Genomic DNA, 22343 nt, shown 5'->3' on the forward strand with positions numbered 1-22343 from the left:
ATAAAATTCCATACTTGATGTGAGTCTGATGCTCTGTAAGGTTGAGTTATGAGAAAAGACTATATACATCCTTCTTTAAATGTTATCTTGAGCAGCATTGTGAGTTTTAAAAGAGCCAAACTTTCATATTTTGCTGCTAATGTGTTTATTTGAAATGTTTATGGAAAGTGCTACCATAGTGTAGATTTGTTATGTAACTTTTCTAACAGTTAACAGGCAGACATCACGCTATCTATGCAATCTATCAAGAACTCTTAATAATACAAACATAAAATACTGTATTTTCCTCACCCGACCCATTCAAACTGTGGTGTTGACTGTCACAAATTAGCCATCGGCTGTGTAATTAAAGAGTATTAGAGAAAAACATTACTGTAATGAAGAGTAATGTTGGTCCAGTAAGTCTTTTAAGTGCTAATTACTGTTTCTCTATAGGATCCACCATATTTGTCTTTCAGGAATAATGAAATGTAAACACAAGCTCAGTCATTTTTAATTGACAGTATCCTGAAAAAGAATAACCTGAAAGCTAAACCTACATACTGTATCAGGCAACTTTACTTGCATTTGTGCCTCAACTACATGAATATTAATTGAACCATTTTTAAAAATTTTACTTGTTCACAGTTGTTGAAATTGTGAGATTTGATGACGTACTACTTCTGATTTCTTTTCCTCTTCTGGTTGCCAGTGAAAGAGACCAAGGCAAAGCGTAAGAGGAAGCTGATTGTGGACAGTGTGAAGGAGCTGGACAGTAAAACCATCAGAGCCCAGCTGTCTGACTACTCTGATATCGTGACCACTCTGGACCTGGCTCCTCCCACCAAGAAGCTCATGATGTGGAAAGAGACTGGAGGGGTGGAGAAGCTCTTCTCTCTACCTGCTCAGCCCCTCTGGAATGCCAGGCTACTGAAGGTAACTGCTGATAATCAGTGTTTGTGGACAATACACACATGTAACTGTGGGTCAGCGATTGCTTGTTAGTCGAGGCTGTGGGTTCAGGTCTAGGTTGCATCAGGAAAGGTGTCGGATATAAAGTAATTGGTAAATCTTTCTGGCAGCCTCTGCAGACGGGATTAGCCACAAGAAAAACACCACCACACTTACAACTGCATGAAAACAAGCTCAAACTGTTAGCTGTCCTCCTAAACTCGCATTCAAGAAATATTAGTGCTTGTAGAGGTTTTATTTGCTCAAACAAAAGGTGGCGAGTTGATTTAAAACACATTAATTTGTATTCTGTTCAGATTTTAGATTTAAAGCTCTGAAGCAACAGGAGGTTGAGTAAAGGATTGTCTTGATTTGTGATCTTTCATATTCACCTTACTCCTCCTGAATACTGAATAAAAAACTTGTTGCATAATTTTAGTCATTTTCTTTTTGTCTTGTTTTCATTCCAATAGTTCCTATATTTGATTAAAGCTCTATAAAGGTTTATAGAAAAGTTTTACTCCCACTTTCAGATGTTCACACGGTGTCTGACGCCTCTGGTGCCAGACGAGCTGAGGAAAAGGAGAAAGGGTGGAGAAGCAGACAGTCTGGATGAGTTCCTTAAAGAACTGGAGAACCCAGAGGTGCCTCGCGAGGAGGTCATGACTCAGCACAGAGATGTTATTGGTAAGTCACTCTGGAGTTCTTATAAAAGAGGAGTGGGGCAGATGTTTTACCAAAAAACATCAGTCAGTCAGCAATGCTTTGCTTAGCTTTCTTTTTTCTTTTCTCATTCTATTAATTAACAATGTTACTTCCTGTCTCTCAGACCAGACTATCATGGAGGAGCCCAGTATGCTGGCAGCCTCTGTAATGGAGGGCAGCAGGACCACATTGGATGAAACCGTCATGCCTCCTCCATCCACCCCCCGTGGTGTTAAACGCAAGACTCTAGAAAAAGAGGGCACCATTCCAGTGAGTACTCCAGCTGAGATCGTTTAATAACCACTTTAGATCAGTGAAGCAGGAGTATGCTTCATTGTCCTTACACACCAGTAATAGTGTGAAAACTGTTGAGATCCACTTTTCTTTCATACTTTTTTTTTTTTTTTAGCACGGAACTTCTTCCACAGTTTTTAAACTATTTCAACAATTCATTCTTCAAAAATATTCAGCTCATTCAGGATGTTCCTGCTATGACTTTTTCTATTGTGCAATTTATTATTATTATTATTATTTTTAAATATTTAGCTTTTTCAGCCACTTTGTATCATTGAAAATGAACAGTTTCTTTCTAACGCTTTATGCAAAAACATTTTACTGCTCATTTCACCTGTTTTTTCTGCTCAGGCTTTTTCTGCTTGTTTGGGTGAATTTCAGCTTCCTTCAGCTCCTATTAGCTATTCTGCCAGTTTCAGCTTTTGTCTGCTTATTTCAACTTCCATCTGCTAGTTTAAGCTTTATATGCTCCTTACAGCTGCTTTCTACTAATTCCAGCTTATCTGTACCATTTAACTATTTTTCTGCTAATTTAAGCCCTTCTTGTTTTTTGCTAATTTTCCATTTTTGTGTTCATTTCAGCTATTTTCTGCTTAATTCAGCATACATGCTTTTTTTAGATTCTTCTGCTAATTTTAGTATTTTTCTGCTAGTTTCATTTTTTTCAGCTACTTGACAGCTGATTTCAGCATTTTCTTTTTCACTCACACTGTGTTTTCACATGAAATATTATTTCTCTAGTTGAAGTTTGGTCCCACTCCTGTTTCAGATGGCTCCTTTGGAGCAGCAGCAGCAAATGGCAGACCGCTCAGACTTGTCACAGAGGTTAGACATGCCTCATGTCAGTAATCCCCCAGACATGAGCAATCTCGACCTGACTCAGCTTGTCCCAGAGCTCGACCTTCTCGACGAGAAGGCAACAAACAAGAAGGACGACATTGATGAAGAAGAGGTGAGGGAGCATCGTCACAAGACCGTTGTAGTTTCCAAATGTTGAGAAATGACGACCAGCTAAACGATCCTAACAAAAGTGAATCGGAGTTGACTTTAAGAAAATTCAAAGCAGGATCATTTCGTGCTTTTTATAAGTTAATTTGTTGATTTAAAACAACTTTGTGGTTCGTAGGAGGAGGAGGGCCAGGCTGGAGACCAGGATCAGGAGGAGAAGAGATGGAACAAGAGAACCCAGCAGATGCTGCACGGTCTACAGGTAAAAGCCTCAGAAAATGATTTTTCAGTACCAATGTTAGTGCAGTGATAGATTTTTACTTACGATTGGGCTTTTCTCCACAAAGCGTGTCATGGCGAAGACGGGTGCAGACTCAGTCAGCCTCCTGGACTTGTGCAGGAACGACAACAAAAAGCAGGCAGCTGCCAAGTTCTACAGTTTCCTCGTCCTCAAGAAGCAGCAAGCCATCGAAGTCACTCAGACTCAGCCCTACAGCGACATCGTTGCCACAGCTGGACCAAAATTCCACCTCATTTAGACATTGGAAGAACAACACACTGCTTGCAGCAGGCTTTTTTTTTACATAACTACTCAACTCTTTGCCTTTTTTACATTTTTTTTTCTGTCAAACCATGTGTTTCCTTTGGGAGGAGGGGTGGGATGTACTTGGAAAAGGGTTGGGAACGTTTAAAACAGTTTTACTGTACTACAGCTGGAATCAGGCAGTATTCTTGGTTCAAGTGGGGTTAGGAATGTTTTACAAGTTTATTTATAAAATGACCCTTTTCAGCCACCAATTTGTAAGCTTTACATCATATTGTTTTCTAAGTTAAATTTCTGTTGTCTGCTCATATAATGTTTTGTATCAGTCCCCCTCTTTCAAATGAAATATTTCACATTTGAGCTAAAATCCCAGCTTATCAGGTATGTTCCTGTACTGACTCTGTTCTGGAAAGGTACTGTTTTGTTGTTCAGAAAGTGTAACCTCTCCTGTTTTCTCCCTGTTGCACTTGTTTTTTTTTTAAATATAAACAAAAAGGTTAATCTGTCACTGAGTAGTTGAAACGTGTCTGGCATTAAATATCATGTTTCAGATGTATAATTCAGACAGTTTATCAATTTTATGTAAATTTCTTCTTTTTTGTACCTTTTTTGGTTTGTTAATGCTTATTTTGCCTTTTTGCATTATGTAACTAGGTAATGTTATTTGTTACAGTTAAGTTCACTCTCCCACCTTTTTTAGACTCTGGGTAACTTCTAGTTGTGATACATCTGTAAAGATTTGAAATAAAGTGTTTTAAATACTTGGTTTTGAAACGATGGTCTGTCAAATTAAAATATTGAGGCTCAAATAAATATATTTTTTTACATTACTAGATGTTTGAACTGTCAGATAGGCAGGTAGTGTTTAAAGGTTAAGAATGGAATTGGAAATGATAAAATGAAGCAAATTTACATTTGGAGAAAAAAATACAAATAGTGTATGTTTGCTCAATCTGTTCTATCTTCATTTTCAGCCAGTATGTTGAGTTAAACTAAATGATCAGAACTCCATTGATTGACCTGAAGTCCTAAATGTGAGGCGGTGTGGCCACACCAAGGAGATTATAACAGAATAAGAGCTTTTATTCAAGTGTATGGGCCACATAAAATAAATTAGTGGTCCCTTCTTGACTTGAAAGTCAGGTGTTGGTGTTTACTTTTTATTTCACGTATCGATTTGGGTTTAGTAGAGCAAAAACATTAGGAGAAGCTTCAATGAGCTGAGTAGTGACTGCCCTCAGTATCAACTATAAATAAATAACAGAGTTTCTGAATTTTCTTTATGGATTTTGGTTTTGATGTGCCATCCCTCTGTAACTGATAATCATGTTGGGCTGCTTCTACAACTATTTTTGTAACCCCATGATCTTAAAACAAGAAGTTGTTAAGCATGAACGTTTTTTTTTTCTTTAATGTTTTTTTATATTTTGTTTCAAGTCCTTTTTAAATGTCGTTTAAGTTACATACTATATTACGTACTGCTTATTGGTTAATATAAAATTTAAAATGCGTTTGACTCACTTTATGCGGTCGATGGTTCGCTTTGCTTTGTTTCTACACGGACAGTGTAACAGATGCATTTGTAGCGGAAACGTGCGTCCTCAAATTCTTTCCCCCTTTTTATCTGGCGTGGACTGGCACCAATGTCTTCACGTAAAGAGTCAAGTTCAGCATCTGCCACAGAGATGGCTTCCACAGGCGGCACTCTGGACTCTCCGGTCAAACAGATCCAAATTGAGGGACTGGTGAGTGTCACCGCCGGCTTATTAGACTGTTGTGTTATTTTGTTACACAGGGAGGTTTAGCAGATGCTAAAGCGTTAGCATCATGGCGGCGAGATGATCATGAAAATGTTTATTTTTTGTTTATTAGATTTATTAGATTTTCTTACGCTTTTGACATGCCTGTATCTTAAATTTATTACATTACCTAATAAGATACACAAACTATTTATTCTGCTTTACATTGGTCTAGATATTGGTCTAGATAAAATGTGATTTAAGGCTAGCTGCTGGTTAGCTGGTGCTAACAGGGGCGTTTAATTTTAAAACCTGGACCTCCCTGTCTCTTTAGTGGTACCCCCAAAAGGTTGTTTGGTTTTTTTTTTTTTTCCCCAGAGTTTCTATTAGATACTTATAGAAAACGAATTTTAACGCACTGGCTTACATAAGTTATGAAGTTAAACTATGAATGCAAGTCATCAGTGTCTGTAAGTCTTACTGTATTAATTACCTGTATGAACCTTCTGACAAATAACTAATATAAGTATAGTGTTTTGTTTATTAGCAAACAATTATATATTAGTCTATTGCTTATTTTTTTATCTGTTTACAACAATGATGTCAACCAATAAGCTGTACATAAAATGCCTGATTAGGGAAACTTTAACAATTTACTTAATTTTTTGAGATGTCATATGTACGTACAAATTTCAAACTTATCTGCAATTTATTTCACGTTTCTTTATGATTGTTTTGGATTTAGGTCAAACTTGATTATAATATGTTTTTAACTGCCAGTGATGATATAAGAAATCAAGACAGCTGTTGGTATAAAAAAAAAGTTTGTTTGTTTTTTGGCCCATAACTATTAGAGTTTCTTCTTGAATCTAGATTTTGACAACAAGCAAAGAAAAACTTAGACTGAAGACTGTGATAATAGCTTTGACCCCAGTCACATTCCCAGATTTTTAAAAATGTATAAATGTGCAATTGTCTGTGGTAGATCATGCAACCTTGTTTGAAAAAGTAAATAAATACAACAATGTTGTGGTCAACGTCCTTTGGGGTCTGCTGGTGCTGTGCTTAAACAAAAGGCCCTGTAGCATTACTCCTCATTCATGGTTCTCTAGGGCCACCATCCTGCCTGCTTTAGTGATTTCCCTATTCTTCAGCAGATTTTAAAGTTATGCAGAAGCCTAATAAATAAGTGATTCACTTATTTATTCAAATCAGGCGTGTTGAGCAGAGAAACAACTAAAACATGCAAAAAATTTGGCCCTCTCAAGGACCAAGGTTGAGGAACACTGCTTTGTATAGAGATGATTATGATTATAAACAGAAGCACTAGTTTTTGTGCATGTGTATTATGCAGTACTCTGGTGGCAGAAATCAGACAGTCAGCAATGGATGACATGCTAAAGACAAGAATCGACTGACTGATTAGCTGATTAAATTTAGAAGGTTATGCTCTAAAGCAGGGGTGGGCAATCCTGGTCCTCGAGGGCCGCAGTCCTGCATGTTTTACATGTTTCCCTGCTCCAACACACCTGATTCAGTCACTGAATTACCTCTTCTAAGTTCTGCTGTATGGAGGACCGACACTGACATAATTAGAATTAAAAGCAGAAACATATAAATGAACCACTAAATAAATAAATACGTTTAAAAAAAGAACTTTACCTCAAGTTTTATAATTTAATTTACCTTCTTATTAATTTTTCCAGCTTAGTTCCAATAAATTGTATATTTTAACACATAATTTAAATTTTACAGTTTTTTAAAATATATATTTTTATATAGTTTTTCCTTTTTTGTACATGCATTTGTGTCTCTTAAATGCTTAAATTTAATTATTTTTATATATTTTTAAAATAAAGGCAGAGGTAATCCTCTTTGCCTTTGTTTTAAACTAAACTTTAAGCTAAATTTAGGCACCACAAGCATGCAACACATTGAAATAAAAAGACTTATTGGAAAAATGTAAACATAATTAAGTATAAACATTTAAGACACACAAATACATGTACAATTAAAGGAAAAACAATTAATATATATGTAAAAAGCAGTAAAATTTAAATTGTGTTAAAATATATAGACTAATTTATTGAAACTAACCTGGAAAAATAAATATGAAAGTCAATTAAAATATAAAAGTTCTCTAATTGATGCCTTTAAAGTGTATTTATTTAATAGTTCATTTATATAATTCTGCTTTTATTTCTAATTATGTCAGTTTTGGTCCTTCATACTACAGAAGCCTGATAATCATATATTCATTCAAATGAGGTGTGTTGGAGCAGAGAAACATGCAGGGCTGCAGCCCTCCAGGACCAGGATTGCCCACCCCTGCTCTAAAGCTTAGCCTGGCCCTTAAGTTAAGGGAGCGGCATGTTGGTAAACAACTTTATTTTGACCAAGAACGCAACCCAGTTCACATGCTAAGGAGTGGAAGGAAGAACAACCCATCACTCTGAACAAACGTTGGTTACATTGATATTTGGAAGAATCTGATCAAATCTATGCATTTGTATGTAAAGTACCAAGCAGATATCTATCTATATTTGGAGGCATAGTGCCTGATTTTACACATTAGTAACTGTAAAAAGGTGAGTGTTAGTATATTCAAATAAATTCAACGTGTTAATTTTCTGTTTCAGGCTCTGCTCCAGTGAAAATAGATTACACGTTTTAAGATTGCTGTATTTATTTCAGGATCAGTTCATACATAACATGTTAAGGACAGCTTCTACTCCCCTTTTCTCACTTATGTTGGACGTCCAATCACAATGCGGGGTGGGACCATTTTCGTGTTAAATTCGTGAACAAGCAGCCAGTCATTTCTACAACAAATGATGCGTGTTGTCTTTCTGCCCACCAGGGAGGTTTTGAATCGGGCTGTCACGTGACCATGTTGTCTTTTAAAAGGCTTTCTCTCAGGAAGCAGTTTGACATCAGGGTTTGTGTAACAACATATGTGCTTGTTTATCAGCTCAGAATGCTCCGCTCTATGTGTTGCCAGCTATATATGAAAAAGACGATAATGAATAATCTAATTGACTCACCTCTGATTTGAGGTAAAGATTATCAACGTGTGTATACTTTGTGAAGATGATTACAGTTTTATTATGAATTTTTTAATAATTACTTGCACTTTTCTTAAACTGTTTTCCTCAAACGTGGTTATTGCTTAAATATTTTATTTTTATTTGGACAGAAACCGAAGCTAAAACAGTGTTAATCTTTCCTTTCTGTAATACCTCTGTACAAACAGCAGAGGACAAACTTGCTTCATTGCACTTAATTCTCCCCTCCTTGGGCCATAAACTGCACTGGATAAAGCAGCTTATTTTTGTAGAGTGCATGGATGCAATAGCAGGACTTGGACTTACTAGTTACTGCCTTGTTTTTTTATCCGTCTCATTAAAGCTGTCCTTGAATCACTAGTTCTGTTTTCAAATCTAAATATTTAACATTTAATGTGTGTAATATAACTGAGGTTTTCTTAATCCCTTTCACTGTCTTGTCAAGCAAACATTCTAATCTTCGTACTTTAATCTAAAACACCCCAAATCCGTCTCGTGTGTAATCTCATTTTTATTCAGTGTTTAGAGGAGAGGGGTATTTATTTCAGGTGGAGTTCTGAACCTCATTTCACCTGTATGCATTAATATGCAGTCGTTGCCGCCGCGTTGCATCATGACCCGTCTGACAGAGGTTTAGCTGCAGGGTTGCCCGTGGACTATATCACCGCTGCTGAGTTGTAAAAATGGTTTGTTTTCTTGCTTTTGAAGAGGATTCGGTGCATCGTGTTGCTACAGAATTGGATTTGAACACAGCAATGAGTTTCCATTAAACACCCACTGAGATCAAGTAAACTTCAGCATTTGAGGGAGAGAAGAAACCTGATTTTCTTCTTTTTTTTTTTTTTTTTTTTTTTTTTTTTTTTCTTTCTGACGTACGATACAAGTCAGACGCCGCTCTTAGAGCTATGTGTCATGAATTAGGAGAAAGTCAGGGCACACTGTGTATTTTTGCCACAGTGAATTTTAAAGCTCTGGGGGTTTTACACAAAAGGCAGGAACTGTTACAGAAAGTTTAATCCTAACATTTCATAAAAGAGTGACAGTCATTTTTTTTTGTTTCAAAGCTTTCACATGGATAAAGAAAAAAAAACAGTGCCAGAAAAATGCAATGTAATAACTATATTGCACTAAAAACAAATGTTGACAGTCAACCATCTTGGATTTTTCTAGTTTCAGTATCAGTTTCATCTCCTTCCTCATCATCGTCTGAGTATTTGAGGCTCAGGGATTAAAGCAGAAGAGTAATTATAAGGTAATTACTTTGCCTGAAATGTTTTCTACACCTACAGAGCTTTTTCCTGCACGTCAAAGGTTTTCATGTAAAGAGGTGTGTACATGACCTTAGTAAAAGTACACAGTTTGGAGTCCTCTAATGATGTGTTGAAGTTGTAAGAAGATTTAAACCTGAACCGTTTAGATTCTCAAAACGGCTGTTGTTGTGAAGGAAGAGAGAGGTTTAAAACAGCTTTTCTCTAGTTTACTTTGATCGTTTCAGTGTTTTCAACTCAGTCTGATATAAAATTAAAGAGTAGAAAGTCTGTTGCACAGTATGTTAATTTATTTTACCAGACTGACAGTTCTCCCTTAAAATTCAATTCACTGGATTTCAACTCTTGTAGTTGTTTTATACAGTTTATGTTTCCTATTTGTTGAATTACATTTATCACAGTACAGCTACCTCTCAGTGTAATTCTAAATATAATCAAGTTTAGCACAAAACACCCACAACAAGAGATAGGCCGATACGATACCGATTTTTTTTTTTTAAACATCAGTCTAACCGATACGCCGATACGTGCAGCCGATATTTCTTGGCCGATTCTTGAAGCCGATACTACTTTTTCTTCCTCCATTAACATGATAAAAATAAGAATGATAACAAATGTTACACAGGTCTCAATTTAAAACAAAACAAACAAAAAAAACATTTAACTAAGCCTTGTCTGATGCAGGCTGTATTAAGTGCTACCGCACAGGATTTCTTCTTTCAAATCTACTCTAGATTGTTGTAGGTGATATTTTTTTCTGAATTTAAATTGCCTTTGGCTGTGGTCATCTTTATAAACCAGACTTAAGCAAACATGTTTTCAAAAAGGTCTGTCCAAGTTGGCAGGGAAACCTGGCAGATGAACTGAGAATCTACGACTGAAGTTTCACCCAAAAAATGATCTCTTTCAGGTACCTTAAATCCAACCCTGTGTTGAGTTAGACCACAGCTGAGCAGCGCAAAATAAAGAAAAACTCCATTAAACCTCACAACTCAAGCTTCTTTCTGTCAGGAATACGAGCTCTTTTTTTTTTAGCGTGAGAAGATTTATGATAAGAATTAAAGGCAGCCAACAGGAGATTTGAATCGTGATTGATTTCCGCACAATTCAATTTTAAGCTTGTTGATTTGGAATATGGTGTCCACATATCAATATGGAGGCCCTCCACACATTTGGTGAGCTCACCGGGCTTGCCGCTGGTAAGCTAGATCAATAGATTTGTGAGTGAGAGAAAATGTAGCACTGAAGGATGTTGCTGAAAAGAGTCAGCCAAACTTGGGACTTTCTGAGATTTGCTTACAACGCGATGGTATTTACTCCACATCAGGAAGCCAGTGCTACAAATCCACTGAACACCCTCCCCCCTTTCCTTTCATCATTCCTTCCTTTCCTTTTATTACGTGCGGATGCCTCTTTAGTTTCCCGTCCTTTGAAGCATTTCTGTAGATTCAGGAATTTCTCAGAACGCGGACGTGTCTCCCTTTTGTTTGACCTTACCTTAGACGCTCTTTTTGTCGATTGTCTGGTCCCTCACCTCCTCGTTTCCCAGAGGGATGCTTTTTAAAGCGCGATGGAGAGATTGCCAAGAGTACAGATAGCCGATAGCGTATCTGCTCTCAGTGATGAGGGCGAGGCTAGAAAAGCTATCTGATGGCAAGGAGAGGAAAAGCCGAATCTCAAACAAGAGCATGAGGGATACAGTAAAGCTAAAATAAAAAATAAAAATCCCATTGCCCATTCTCCCCCTGCTCCGTCCCTCCTCACCCTCCTGGCTGTCATTGCCACATCTGTTTGCTCTCCTCGCCCTCACAGAGCCTCTTTCTGCCCTCATTTGTCAGCATTTTCTTTGTGTCTTTCTAGTTTCTCTGTTTCACATTTTCAGTGTTATATTTTCTCTTCACCCACCGGCAGCACCACCTTCCCCATGGAGTTCTCACTTTTGCATGTTTTCACTCTCCCTCCACCCCTCCTTCCTTCCATCAACCTATTGCTCAGACCTTCCTTTGCTCTCAGTCAGAAAAGCCCAGGCAGGCAGGGAATGAGATTTGTTTTTCTCCCTGCTCCACCTCATATCGTCTCTCTTTCCACTGCCCCCAGCTCTTAACTTGTTGCATGACAAGTCCAGCTCTCTACGAAAATAAATCATCTCCCAAGACAACCTGCTCGTGTGTGTGTGTGTGTGTGTGTGTGTGTGTGTGTGTGTGTGTGTGTGTGTGAGTGAGAGAGTGTGTGTGCACGAGGGCAGCAGAAACCAGGAAGGGCTCCCTTATTGTGGTGTTGGTTGTTTTGTTGTGATCATGGGTGCAGAACTGCCACCCTGCTCCTGTGTATATGTGAACGTGTATTATTAATGCCTCTGGCTGTGACCTGCCCACACTGTTATCAGTGTGATTTATGCTCTCCCTGTCCACACTCTGCTTTTCAGCCTTTTTTTAATCTAGCTGCTGTTCATTTAGACACTTAGCCTCACTCTGTAGTTTTTTTCTCCACAGGCCTATAAGTCCTATGATTGGCTAGTGTTTTTGTAATGTCATTGTGTGTGTAGGGTTACATCGGTCTTGTTGTTGGTGATGATGATTTAAGAGTCTTAAAAGAGCTCCTGGATTGTGTGGAGGCTGTTGATTTTATTTGTCTCGCATTAAAAATGAAATGCAAAGAGTGATTCATGAACACTGTTTAGGTAGAATATCAGACTATAAGATCAAGCATGCCCTCCCACTGAACATGTGTAGCATTTTATTTTTTTCCCGATGAGACTTCTGTGCTGCCTCGTTTTCCTTCACGTCGCTGAATGGCGCCGAACACCAACTGGCCCTTTTTTGCGCATTCATGAGCAGTGATGCCCAAATGATGGAGCTTGCAGGTGGCGCTTCCTACTCCACCACTCAACCAGTCTGTGATTGCCAGACTAATATGTCCCAGAATTTCTTCTCGTTCTAATGAGGTTTGTTTTTTTGGCAGTTTTGTGGCTATATGTAGGAGGTTATTAGCTGCTCTGCAGAATGATGGTTAACCGTTTGTTATATAATCAAAACCAGATGTAAAGTGATTAGAGAGGTGTTTTGAATGTGGGAGCATGGAACAAGTTGTCCTGAAATGTCTTAGTTTTAAGGCCAAATAAAAAGTGTATTGCCTTATTTGATGACTTTTCCTCAGACTTAGCTGGTTCTTATGACAGGAAAAGAATGACACTTGCAGTTTGTTACATAAACCCTATAGAAACACTGATTTCCAAAAGTATGGGACATTATGTCCTGATGCATCTCAGTAATCCAGGTAAAAAATCAAAGGAAAAAAAATTGTATAGGTCCTCTGGACGGGTTCTTCTTTAATGAAACGTTTCGTCTCTCTTCCAAGAGACTTCTTCAGTCTGAGAGTTTCAGGCAAAATTCAGGCTTTTAAGTCCTGCCTCCAGGTGACTGATACTCACATCACATGGCCATCGTTCACAGGTGACTCATACTCACATCACATGGCTATCGTTCACCCTAATTAATACCTTTTGTTAACAGGGGGTGGAGTGATACTGCCAATGGCAGCGCTGTAGCAGGGGGACAGCTGAAAACTGAGGCCTCCACCTCTGTTTAATGACAGATGGTCTTTCTTTACAAAAATGGCTTCTTTTACTCCTCTCTCAAACCAACGTTCCTCCCTATCAAGAATGAGAACATCCTCATCTCTGAAAGAGTGACCGCTGGCCTGTAAATGAGTGAAAACTGCAGAGTTCTGGCCTGTGAACGATGGCCATGTGATGTGAGTATCAGTCACCTGGAGGCAGGACTTAAAAGCCTGAATTTTGCCTGAAACTCTCAGACTGAAGAAGTCTCTTGGAAGAGAGACGAAACGTTTCACTAAAGAAGAACCCGTCCAGAGGACCTATACAATTTTTTTTCCTATGGGACATTATGTAAAATGTAAATAAAAAAGGTAGTGCAATAATTTACAGACTTTATAAACCCATATGTTACTCCCAATAGCACACAGACATATCAAATGTTAAAACTAAACATTTGCATAGATTTGTTTTGTGGAAAATATGACCCAGCACATTGTACCGATGACTGAGTCCCAAAGTTATATTTGGAGAAATAGGCAGCATTGGTTACAATGTGTTTGCAGCAATTTAATTTTGTCAAAATATTATACATAAATGTGTCATCTTTGGGTAGTTTTAAATGAAGTATCTAAAAAAAAAAATTAAAGCCTTGATTTAAGTAGCAGCTATCAAAAACAAGATTTTGATAACGAAAGGCTTAAATTTTTGTTATTTTCTTTGGGCGCCAGCTTTCTTGATTCCCAGCTGGTAAATCTTAATATTTAAAAAATCATTTGAGGTTTCCACTTTAAAGGACATCAAAATTCCTCATTAGAATAACCTAAATAGGATTCAGACCAAATATCAACAAATTATTCTGATTAAGACAAATCAAGGCATATCTCTATGAACATTCATGAAATCAGGGTGAGTCAGGAATCAAAACGTAGCTTTAAAACACTTTGTGGTTTAGCATCGTCTTGTTGAAATGTGCAAGGCTTTTCCTGAAAGGTGTCCTTTAAATGGGAGCAAATGTTGTTTTAAAACCTTTTATATATTATTTGCTGCATTAATTTTGCCTTGTCAGATGTATAGTTTGCCTAAGGCCATCATAGGCCCTAATGCACCCCTATACAATCAGAGAGGCAGGCTATTGAACTGTGCACTGTTCTAGATGGACTCGTTCATCTTTAGTATGAAGGGTGTAGCTTCTGTGATTTCCAACAAGAATTTTAAACTTCTCTTAATCTGACCACAGAACAGTTTTCCACTTTGCCTCAGACCAGCCTGTGTTTATTTCTTAGAGAATAGGTCTTAAATGCTCTTTTCAAAGCCAGTCCTTTTACTGACTGGTTGCCAAATAAACAAATTTATTACAAAATGTTCCTCTGGTTGTGTGTTTGTACCACTTACTTTGACAGCCCCTCTAACATTTTTGCGACACGCTGTTGCCATAAAAAATAAATAAAAAAATGTTCCACTGTGAATAAAATTTGGGTTTGAGATTTTCAAGTCATTGCTTTTTGTTTTTATTCATTTGGGATTGTTCAATATTTGCTTGTCTGCTCCTGAACTGCACAGTAAATACTGAAACTCAAATTTATAATCTCAAACCGAGCAGTTTTGTAAATTAACTTGTGACTTGTAGATTTTTCTACAAGCACAACAAAAGCACATGGACATTTGCAGAAAGACCAGTTTGAATACCCTCTCTAAATAGACAAAATTAATCTTTTTTTTTCCTTTGCCCACTTTAAATGCAGTTAACTTAATGGTTTTCTAAAATTTTGTCTGGACTGAGTTCCTTAAATTAAACATTTTATCAACTTAAAATGTATTTATTTAAGGTGACTATTTTTAAATAACTTTAATTGGAACACTCAAGCAATCTATAGTTGTAATATATTTGTTTTCCTACCACAATACAGTACTGCAGATCTAGGTGCTTTAGACCCCAGTTTATTAATGATAATAATAATAAAACTTCTGTTTTTAAAAATGAAAAGCTAACAGGTTTTCTGCTGCACTCGGTTATTCAGGACATGTTTTTACTTTTGTGTACACTTTGATTTTCTAATTATAGAAACATAAATGGAGGACTGCCCTTTTTTAAACACATTTTTTTTCTTTTTCCTGTCTTCGCCAAGTGAAAACACACAAACTGCTGTGTGATTGATTACACTGTCATACACAGTGATTGCAGAGTTGCATTTTATATGCACAATTCCTCTATTTTTACATTGCCCTTACACAGTACATTTAGGATTTTTACAAATGCAAAAATATCCTCTTCATTGCACTCTCCATGAATTGGTTGGTTGGACATCATTGACCACTCACTGGAAACAGTGCTTCATTTATCAGGCTAACTTCGAGCATGCTGCACCTCTTTATGCTCCTCTCTTTTTGGGTCTGAAAGTAGATGGCTATTTTCTTCCAAGTGGTTCCTCCGCGTCAATCCCAGACTGAGCTGTCTTATGAATGAGGCTAATATGTCAGCATGTGTAGTATTAATGTCCGATATTCTTAACGTACACAACAAATTCATATTTCTTTAATAAATATATTTGATCAGTTTAAAGAACATTTGTAATATCTAATAATAATATTAATAATAGTAATAATAATAATGATAATATCTTTATTTATAAAGTGCCTTCAAACAAAGCGCTGGACAGGAGACACAGAAGGCAAGAGATAAAAATCACAGAACAGATCAAGCCAGTTAAAAGGTAAAATTAAGGCAAGTAAGATAATTTGAACAGGTGCGTCTTTAACTTAAAAACCTCTACAGAATATCTGGCTAATATCTGGCACTCCACTGAAGTGTCTACTCAGTTCTACAGATCCACCACCAAGAGTGCCCTGATCTCCTCATTGTCAGTGTTTTACTCTGGCTCCACTGATCGCACAAAACAAGTTGATCGCATCATCTAGCTGGGCAGTAAACTGACTGGAAAACGCCAACAGCCGATGATGGATCTGCACAGTTCATGAGTCATGAGATGAGCCTGGAAGATAGCAGAGGACTCAAGCCACCGGGCACAACACCCTTAAAAAAATTGCCCTCTGGCTGAAGGTTCTGTGCTGTCAGAACAAAAACCAGCAGACACAAAAATAGTTTTTTCCCCTACTGTTGTCTGCATTCTTAGTAATGTTCTTCATCACTGCAACCAGGAAAAATTCCTGTGTACAGATTAGGGATGCAAGTTATCGATTAATGGATTAATCTAAAGTTGATTGATATTATCAATTGAGTAACAATTAATTGATAAGCAGCCATTTTCCTAAAAACCTGACATTTCTCTTGAATCAAGAGTCTTTCTATAACACGAAGGGCTAATTTCTTTACATGATAGATAAAAAAATGTTCAGTGTTATTTTAACTATTTATTGTGCCAGCTGTGTGAGTAAATACTGACTGAATAAACAGAGAAATGTGGATTTCTCTCACACTATCAAACTTCAACATATTTATAAAATATAACAAAACAGGAATGTGTTAAATTGCTAGTTGGAAAAAAAATTAAAGATTATAATAAATAAAACACTTAATCCACCCTGAAGATGAAATTCAAAAATACTTTACACTTACTTTACAAAAACTATAATTTAAACACAGGGTAATATTTTAAGATAAAAAAAATAGCTCAAAAACAAACTAGAAACACAATAAAAATATCCCTGAAAGACGTGAGATACAAATGACTACTGACAATTGTTTGTTTGTTTGTTTTATATTTCCTCTGGTTTCATTTTAAGCTGGGCTACACAGCATGATCTGACATCAGTTACTGTTCACTAGATTGGTTTACTTGCCAGCAAATGTCACACAGATTAAATTAATTTAGCAGCTGTAACTTTTTTTGCTTTGTTGTTCTTTCACATGGAGTTAAACTCAACAAGAGGAAGCTAACGTTAGCTAAAGTTAGTTTACCGTTCTCTGTCGTCGTGCTCTCTTGTCTTTAGCGTCATATTGCTTGGTACAGCCTTCGGTACTTTTCCTTCCAGTTTGGTGTAGTCCATTATTATTTTTTGTGTCGCAAATAAAACTAAATAAGACTCACGCGTTTTCGGTCCCGCCCATATCGAGACAGTTTCCTGCTCAGTTTAACTGGGCCAAGGTAGAGTAGCAGCGCCCTCTGCTGGATGAAGTTAAAACTACACAGAAATAAGGTTGAACTGGATGTTTTCAATCGAATGGAAGAAATTTTAATCTAATAAACCATTATTCGACAATTAATCGTAGGTCGATTAATAGTTTGCATCCCTAGTACAGATCACTGTGCATTTGGTAAAATAAATGGGATTGATTGATAAACTGGAGGTATTTCATAGGAGTGGAATATCGTAACCATTAGACTTTGTTTACATTGCAGGTCTTATTGGCCAATTTAGATTTTTTTTTACACACAGTCCAATTTCATTGGAAATGGGGTGGACAGAAAACTGAGTTAGCTGGGTTTTTTTTAGGTTTTCTAAGGCTTCTAGTGTACACATTTTGAATTGGATTGACTTGAGAAGCTCAATTACTTTCTGTGAGTTTCATTAAAATCTATTCCGTGGTTTATGTAATATTTTGCTAACCTTACATGGGTAAAACCACTATTGCCCCTTTGCCTTTGGCGGCGGGTGATTAAAAACACCAAGGCAGGATATTACTGCACAGTAGATAAAACTCCAGGCCAAAAAAACCAAATCAAATTTCTGCAGCTGTTATTGTTGGCAGGAAAATGCCATCTGACTTTCCTCTCTACTTTGCTCTTGGTGTAGTTTGATATTGCAGTGGCATTTCTCTTTTTTTTTTCTTCCCTACTTTCACAGGTTGTGCTGAAGATTATTAAACACTACCAGGAAGAGGGCCAGGGCAGCGAGGTTGTTCAGGGGGTCCTGCTGGGCCTGGTTGTCGAAGACCGGCTGGAGATCACCAACTGCTTCCCCTTCCCTCAACACACCGAGGATGATGCAGACTTTGACGAAGGTAACAGAAGAGTGTCTGTCCCCTGTTACCTTCTTTGTATTGATCTTCTAAAACCTGAAACCTGGCCTCGGATACACAGAACATAAGTAAAGTCTGAGGTGAAGCAGTTAAATGACTATCTGCAGTGACGGGGGAAGATGAATTCACAGGATCATCGTATATGAATGCTTCAGTAACATTTCGTTACTTTCTTGTCGCTTTCATTACTGCCTTTGTCATTTAAATTCGACTGTGCCTTTATGAACTGCAAATTGGGATGATTAGGTTTTTAATTAGCACCATCTTCTTCAGTTGATTTACCAGATGGTGCTGGAAATATTAATTTGAAGCATTTTTGTTATTATTATTTTTGGCTGTCTAGCTCTTGGCTGGTAAGATTGTATTGTTTTATCTAATCACGCCGAGCAAAAAGGTTATTGTCTTGAGGTTTAAAATCTCAAAGCTGTTTTTTTTAATACATCATACTTGGTTGAAAATAAGGCATTTTAACAGAACCTTAATATTAAATTGAGTGTTGGTTCAGTCAGATGTGTTATTGAGAGATAAGCTGGGAGAGAAAATTTCTAATCTGATTAAAAGGGTTTTGACAGATGGGTGTGTTTCCTTGGCACGTGCAGGATGTCCATCAGCACAATTTTAAGGTCACTGCAGAGCTCTTAACTGGGCCCACCAGGTGTCCTACGCTGTCAGTACTAGGGTTGATGTGCGAGGTCGGCGGGGCTGGGTGGAATGCTCCAGCTTTGGGGGGAGCGGGTTACAGGTGGACGTTGTGAACGTGTCCAGGTTTTCATTTAGTCCTCATCTGCAAACATCACATCCCCCGTCAAAGATCCACCAAGTGCTCGGAACCTCTGCCCCTCTCACATCGAGCTTTGTTTTTTACCGACTCCCTGCTAAGTGCAACCGAATCTGCAACGAGCTGGACTGTGGGAGCGGGGCGGGGGAAGATGAGCAGATGCAGGGAAAGGTGGACTGGGAGAAAACTCAGCTTTAACAGGCCTTCACTACTAATGAGCAACAGTCAAAAAATTGAGCAGGATGCACCGGCTGCAATGATGGCTAAAGGTCATTAGTGTGAGAAGCAGTTGCTGGGTGTGTGTGTGTGTGTGTGTGTATGTGTATGTGTGTGTGTGTGTGTGTGTGTGTTGTGTTGGCGAATGCCACAGCTGGTTGTAATGTTGACTTTTGATGGGCTGGATTTTCCATCTGTCACTCTTTTTAAGTTAACAAGGGCTTCAGTGAGTTGTGGCTTGCTGTGAACAGGGGCATATTTACAAAGTTACAACAGAATTCCTCAGCACGGAGTCTGATGCAGCTGCAGAAGGTGACAGGCTTCAGCTTATCTGACAGTTTGGAACCAAATTCCAAACGTAATCGACTCGTGCATGCTGCGTGTTTGCCAAGTTTTGCTCTCTTAATTAAGAGCAAAACAAAACTACAGATCTGCGTTTCCCAAAAACAATGTTCAAGCGCTCCAATTTCACCCAAAGCCACGCAAAGACAGTTGGCAAAAGTTAAATTGTTGATCAGCCATAACATGGAAAATTGATTTTATGTCCGTACATAAGGTCATTTTGTTCCTGTACTCCTGCCTGAATTATCTACCCACGCACACAGCTGCCCAGCTGGGCCAGTCAACTGTCTGCTCTGCAGAAACTAATTGTTGGCACTTCATGTGTGCTGATGTTGGAGTGGGCTGCCTCGACCCACTGCAGACCTGCAGCAAGAAGCAGAACAAAAGTGGTTTTCTTTAGCACAAATCTGGTTTTTAACATGTCTATTTGGAAAAATAACAGCAAATGGTTTGTTGCAGAAACCTAATTTTCTGTCAGTTGTGTACCGATCATTTTAACAAACATTTACTTAATAAAGGCCTGGCATTCCTTGAAGGAATGCAAATCATCTGACATGTTTCATTCCAGAGTTTTAAACTTGTGCTGAAAACAGAGGGAGTTATGGCTGTTTTGGTTAAACCTTTTTCATATTATGCTTCATCTGATTTGATTTTCTGAGGTCTCACATGACCGTGCTCAGCGTATAAGGGTGTCCCAAAAATCGATTCACAATCAGAATCATGATTCTCATTAACAAAGATTCAGAATCAATTTAAAATGTCCCAAAAACAAATAATAAAGCAAATCTAATGTAACTAATGACATTGGACATCCTGACAGAACCATGCAGCCGATTCTGGAACGTATTCATGCATGCAGGAAGCATCGAAACAAAAGAGGAAACTACAAAATTGGTGGAACGAGATATTCAACTGGCCCGGTCTTTTTGTTGTAATATCTGTGATAACTGGGCTTATTTAGTTTTTTTACTGAATGAGACAGAGTTTGACATGAGCAACAAGGTATGTAAAATGAAGATGAAGCACTTTGGGAGCACGGCAAATGGGCTCACATTATTAGTTTTGAATGAAAGATAGATATCGAATCGTGGCCCCAAAAACCATAATCAAATTGAACTGTGAGATTGTAAAAGATTCCCACCGCTATCAGAGTATGTGTTGAGGATGACTCACAACTACTGCCAAGTCAGAATTTGAGTTCTATCAAAAGTTGTCATTTATTTTGTTTTTAGTTTGTTTTGCATAATATTTTAATTAGATTTTTTTTATTTTAATTATATCCATTTTGGTGTCTCCTAATGTCACTCGGCTGGAGTGGCCATTATAAATTAGTTTGACCCCAAATTTTAACCAGCTGTAGAGGTGCATCCAACGATTATCACCTGGAAGTTTTATCAAGATCCAAAAAGTAGTCTGAGATATTTTCAGAGTTTGCTCTAAACTGATTACATTTTGGACATTAACTAAATGGTTATTGCTCACACAATTTGTTGAAGATCAGTCTGCTCCTAACAAAGTTTATCTCAGTGGCTTTAAAATTGACTAAATTATAGCTGCTATTGTATATATGTCTTTTTATTTTCTCAAGCCATCATGAACTGGATTGACTCCAAAAGTTCATCCATTGTAGAAGTACCTCCTATTGATTACATTTCTACAAGTTCAATACATTGTGAGTTTCAGCTGTTCCCACAAAAAGCAAACAGTATTGTCAGTAATATTTGGATTAGTCCTCACCCATGTGCATGAGTCAGACATTTTAATGATGCTAAACACAGCATGTCTTTCCAAGTCAAATAACTTCCCCCAACTTTTTTAACCTTCCAAGAAGGTAAAGAAAAGGTTGCTGGTGTGATTTGAATGCAGCTGCTCACACTTGCACTTTCCTTGTGCTGAGTTGTTTGCTTCTGAAAGTAATGTTTCAATAAGCACCCTATTATTCTGTACAGGGAAAGCTTTTTTCCAGCGACTTATCAGGAAACAGAAGGGCGTACACATACTAAGATGTACACTAACTCGTGCCTTGTCTAGAGTTTTGGAAGCACATTTATCTTTCTTCAAAAGGCCTTTTTAAAAATCGATTTGACTGACTTTACCATATTGTAGAATTTATAAAACTGTTATATAATATTAACAATACTAATAAAAGCTGTCTTGATTTAAACAAACAGCTACCCTTTAAAGACTCATTCAAACACCAATAAGTTCTTTAACTGTATGAGATTTTCTGTTGAATGCAGAGGTTTTGCAAGTTATCTTTTTTTGCCAGAGGTGCTCTAATGTGTCTGTGCCTCTGAAGGGTGTCTTTGTAATGCAGTTTGTCTTTTTTATTTCCCGCTTACAGCAGGCGAACGTGGACAGAAATGTTTTTGCTTATATGTTCTGTTTGTTAATAAAATATATTATGAATTATTTTAATGAAACACTCACAAAGTAATCACTGGATGTACAAATGCAATTGATTAACTTTTGGAATCACTCAGTTTAAGATGGCCTCGCAGTTAATTGTCTTTGGAAAACTCAAAAATGGCTGAAACTCGGTCAATGTTATATTGACCTGGTGTGGTAAAAGAGATCGGGGTGGTAGTTGCTGAGAGTCATCCGTAAGATACAGGGTTCCCCCCAGTGTATTATTACAAGCCTTGCGGGCCTTATTTGTCCCCCTGCCATGCTAAGCATTATTTGTTTATTTAGAGACAGTTCCAGCAGGGATTGTAACAAGATAAGTGGCTAAGACCTAGCATTAGCAATGTAGCATTCATTAAAAACTATACCGCTACCCCTACAGCAGGGGTGTCAAACTCCAGTCCTCGAGGGCCGCTATCCTGCATGTTTTAGAGGTTTTCCTGCTCCAACACACCTGACTTTGATGGCTGGGTGATAACAGGCTTCTGCACAAGAAGGTGTGGCAAGATGGCGCCAGCGTGTGCGGCTCGCCGTCTGCCTCTGCTTTTTAGTTTTATTTTTTACTATTTTGCCC

The 22343-nt window shown here is 37.7% G+C and overlaps 2 protein-coding genes across 2 annotated transcripts in view; both read left to right on the forward strand.

Moving 5' to 3' along the window:
* The window catches only part of LOC106514226 (double-strand-break repair protein rad21 homolog), an 8634-nt gene extending 4448 nt beyond the window's left edge, over positions 1–4186 (forward strand). The window contains exons 9-14 of the mRNA XM_014003385.1: positions 692–915; positions 1464–1617; positions 1760–1905; positions 2699–2881; positions 3056–3139; positions 3225–4186. Coding sequence (XP_013858839.1) covers positions 692–915; positions 1464–1617; positions 1760–1905; positions 2699–2881; positions 3056–3139; positions 3225–3416 — 983 coding nt within the window. The 3' untranslated portion in view covers positions 3417–4186. The remainder of the gene's footprint in view (positions 1–691; positions 916–1463; positions 1618–1759; positions 1906–2698; positions 2882–3055; positions 3140–3224) is intronic.
* Positions 4187–5027: 841 nt separating this feature from the next.
* Positions 5028–22343, forward strand: part of LOC106514227 (eukaryotic translation initiation factor 3 subunit H) — a 93535-nt gene continuing 76219 nt past the window's right edge. Inside the window, exons 1-2 of the mRNA XM_014003386.1 lie at positions 5028–5166; positions 17853–18009. Of these exons, the coding sequence (XP_013858840.1) occupies positions 5065–5166; positions 17853–18009 (259 nt within the window). The 5' untranslated portion in view covers positions 5028–5064. The remainder of the gene's footprint in view (positions 5167–17852; positions 18010–22343) is intronic.

The sequence above is a fragment of the Austrofundulus limnaeus genome, unplaced genomic scaffold, assembly GCF_001266775.1.
Source record: "Austrofundulus limnaeus strain Quisiro unplaced genomic scaffold, Austrofundulus_limnaeus-1.0 Scaffold18, whole genome shotgun sequence".
Taxonomy (NCBI): domain Eukaryota; kingdom Metazoa; phylum Chordata; class Actinopteri; order Cyprinodontiformes; family Rivulidae; genus Austrofundulus; species Austrofundulus limnaeus.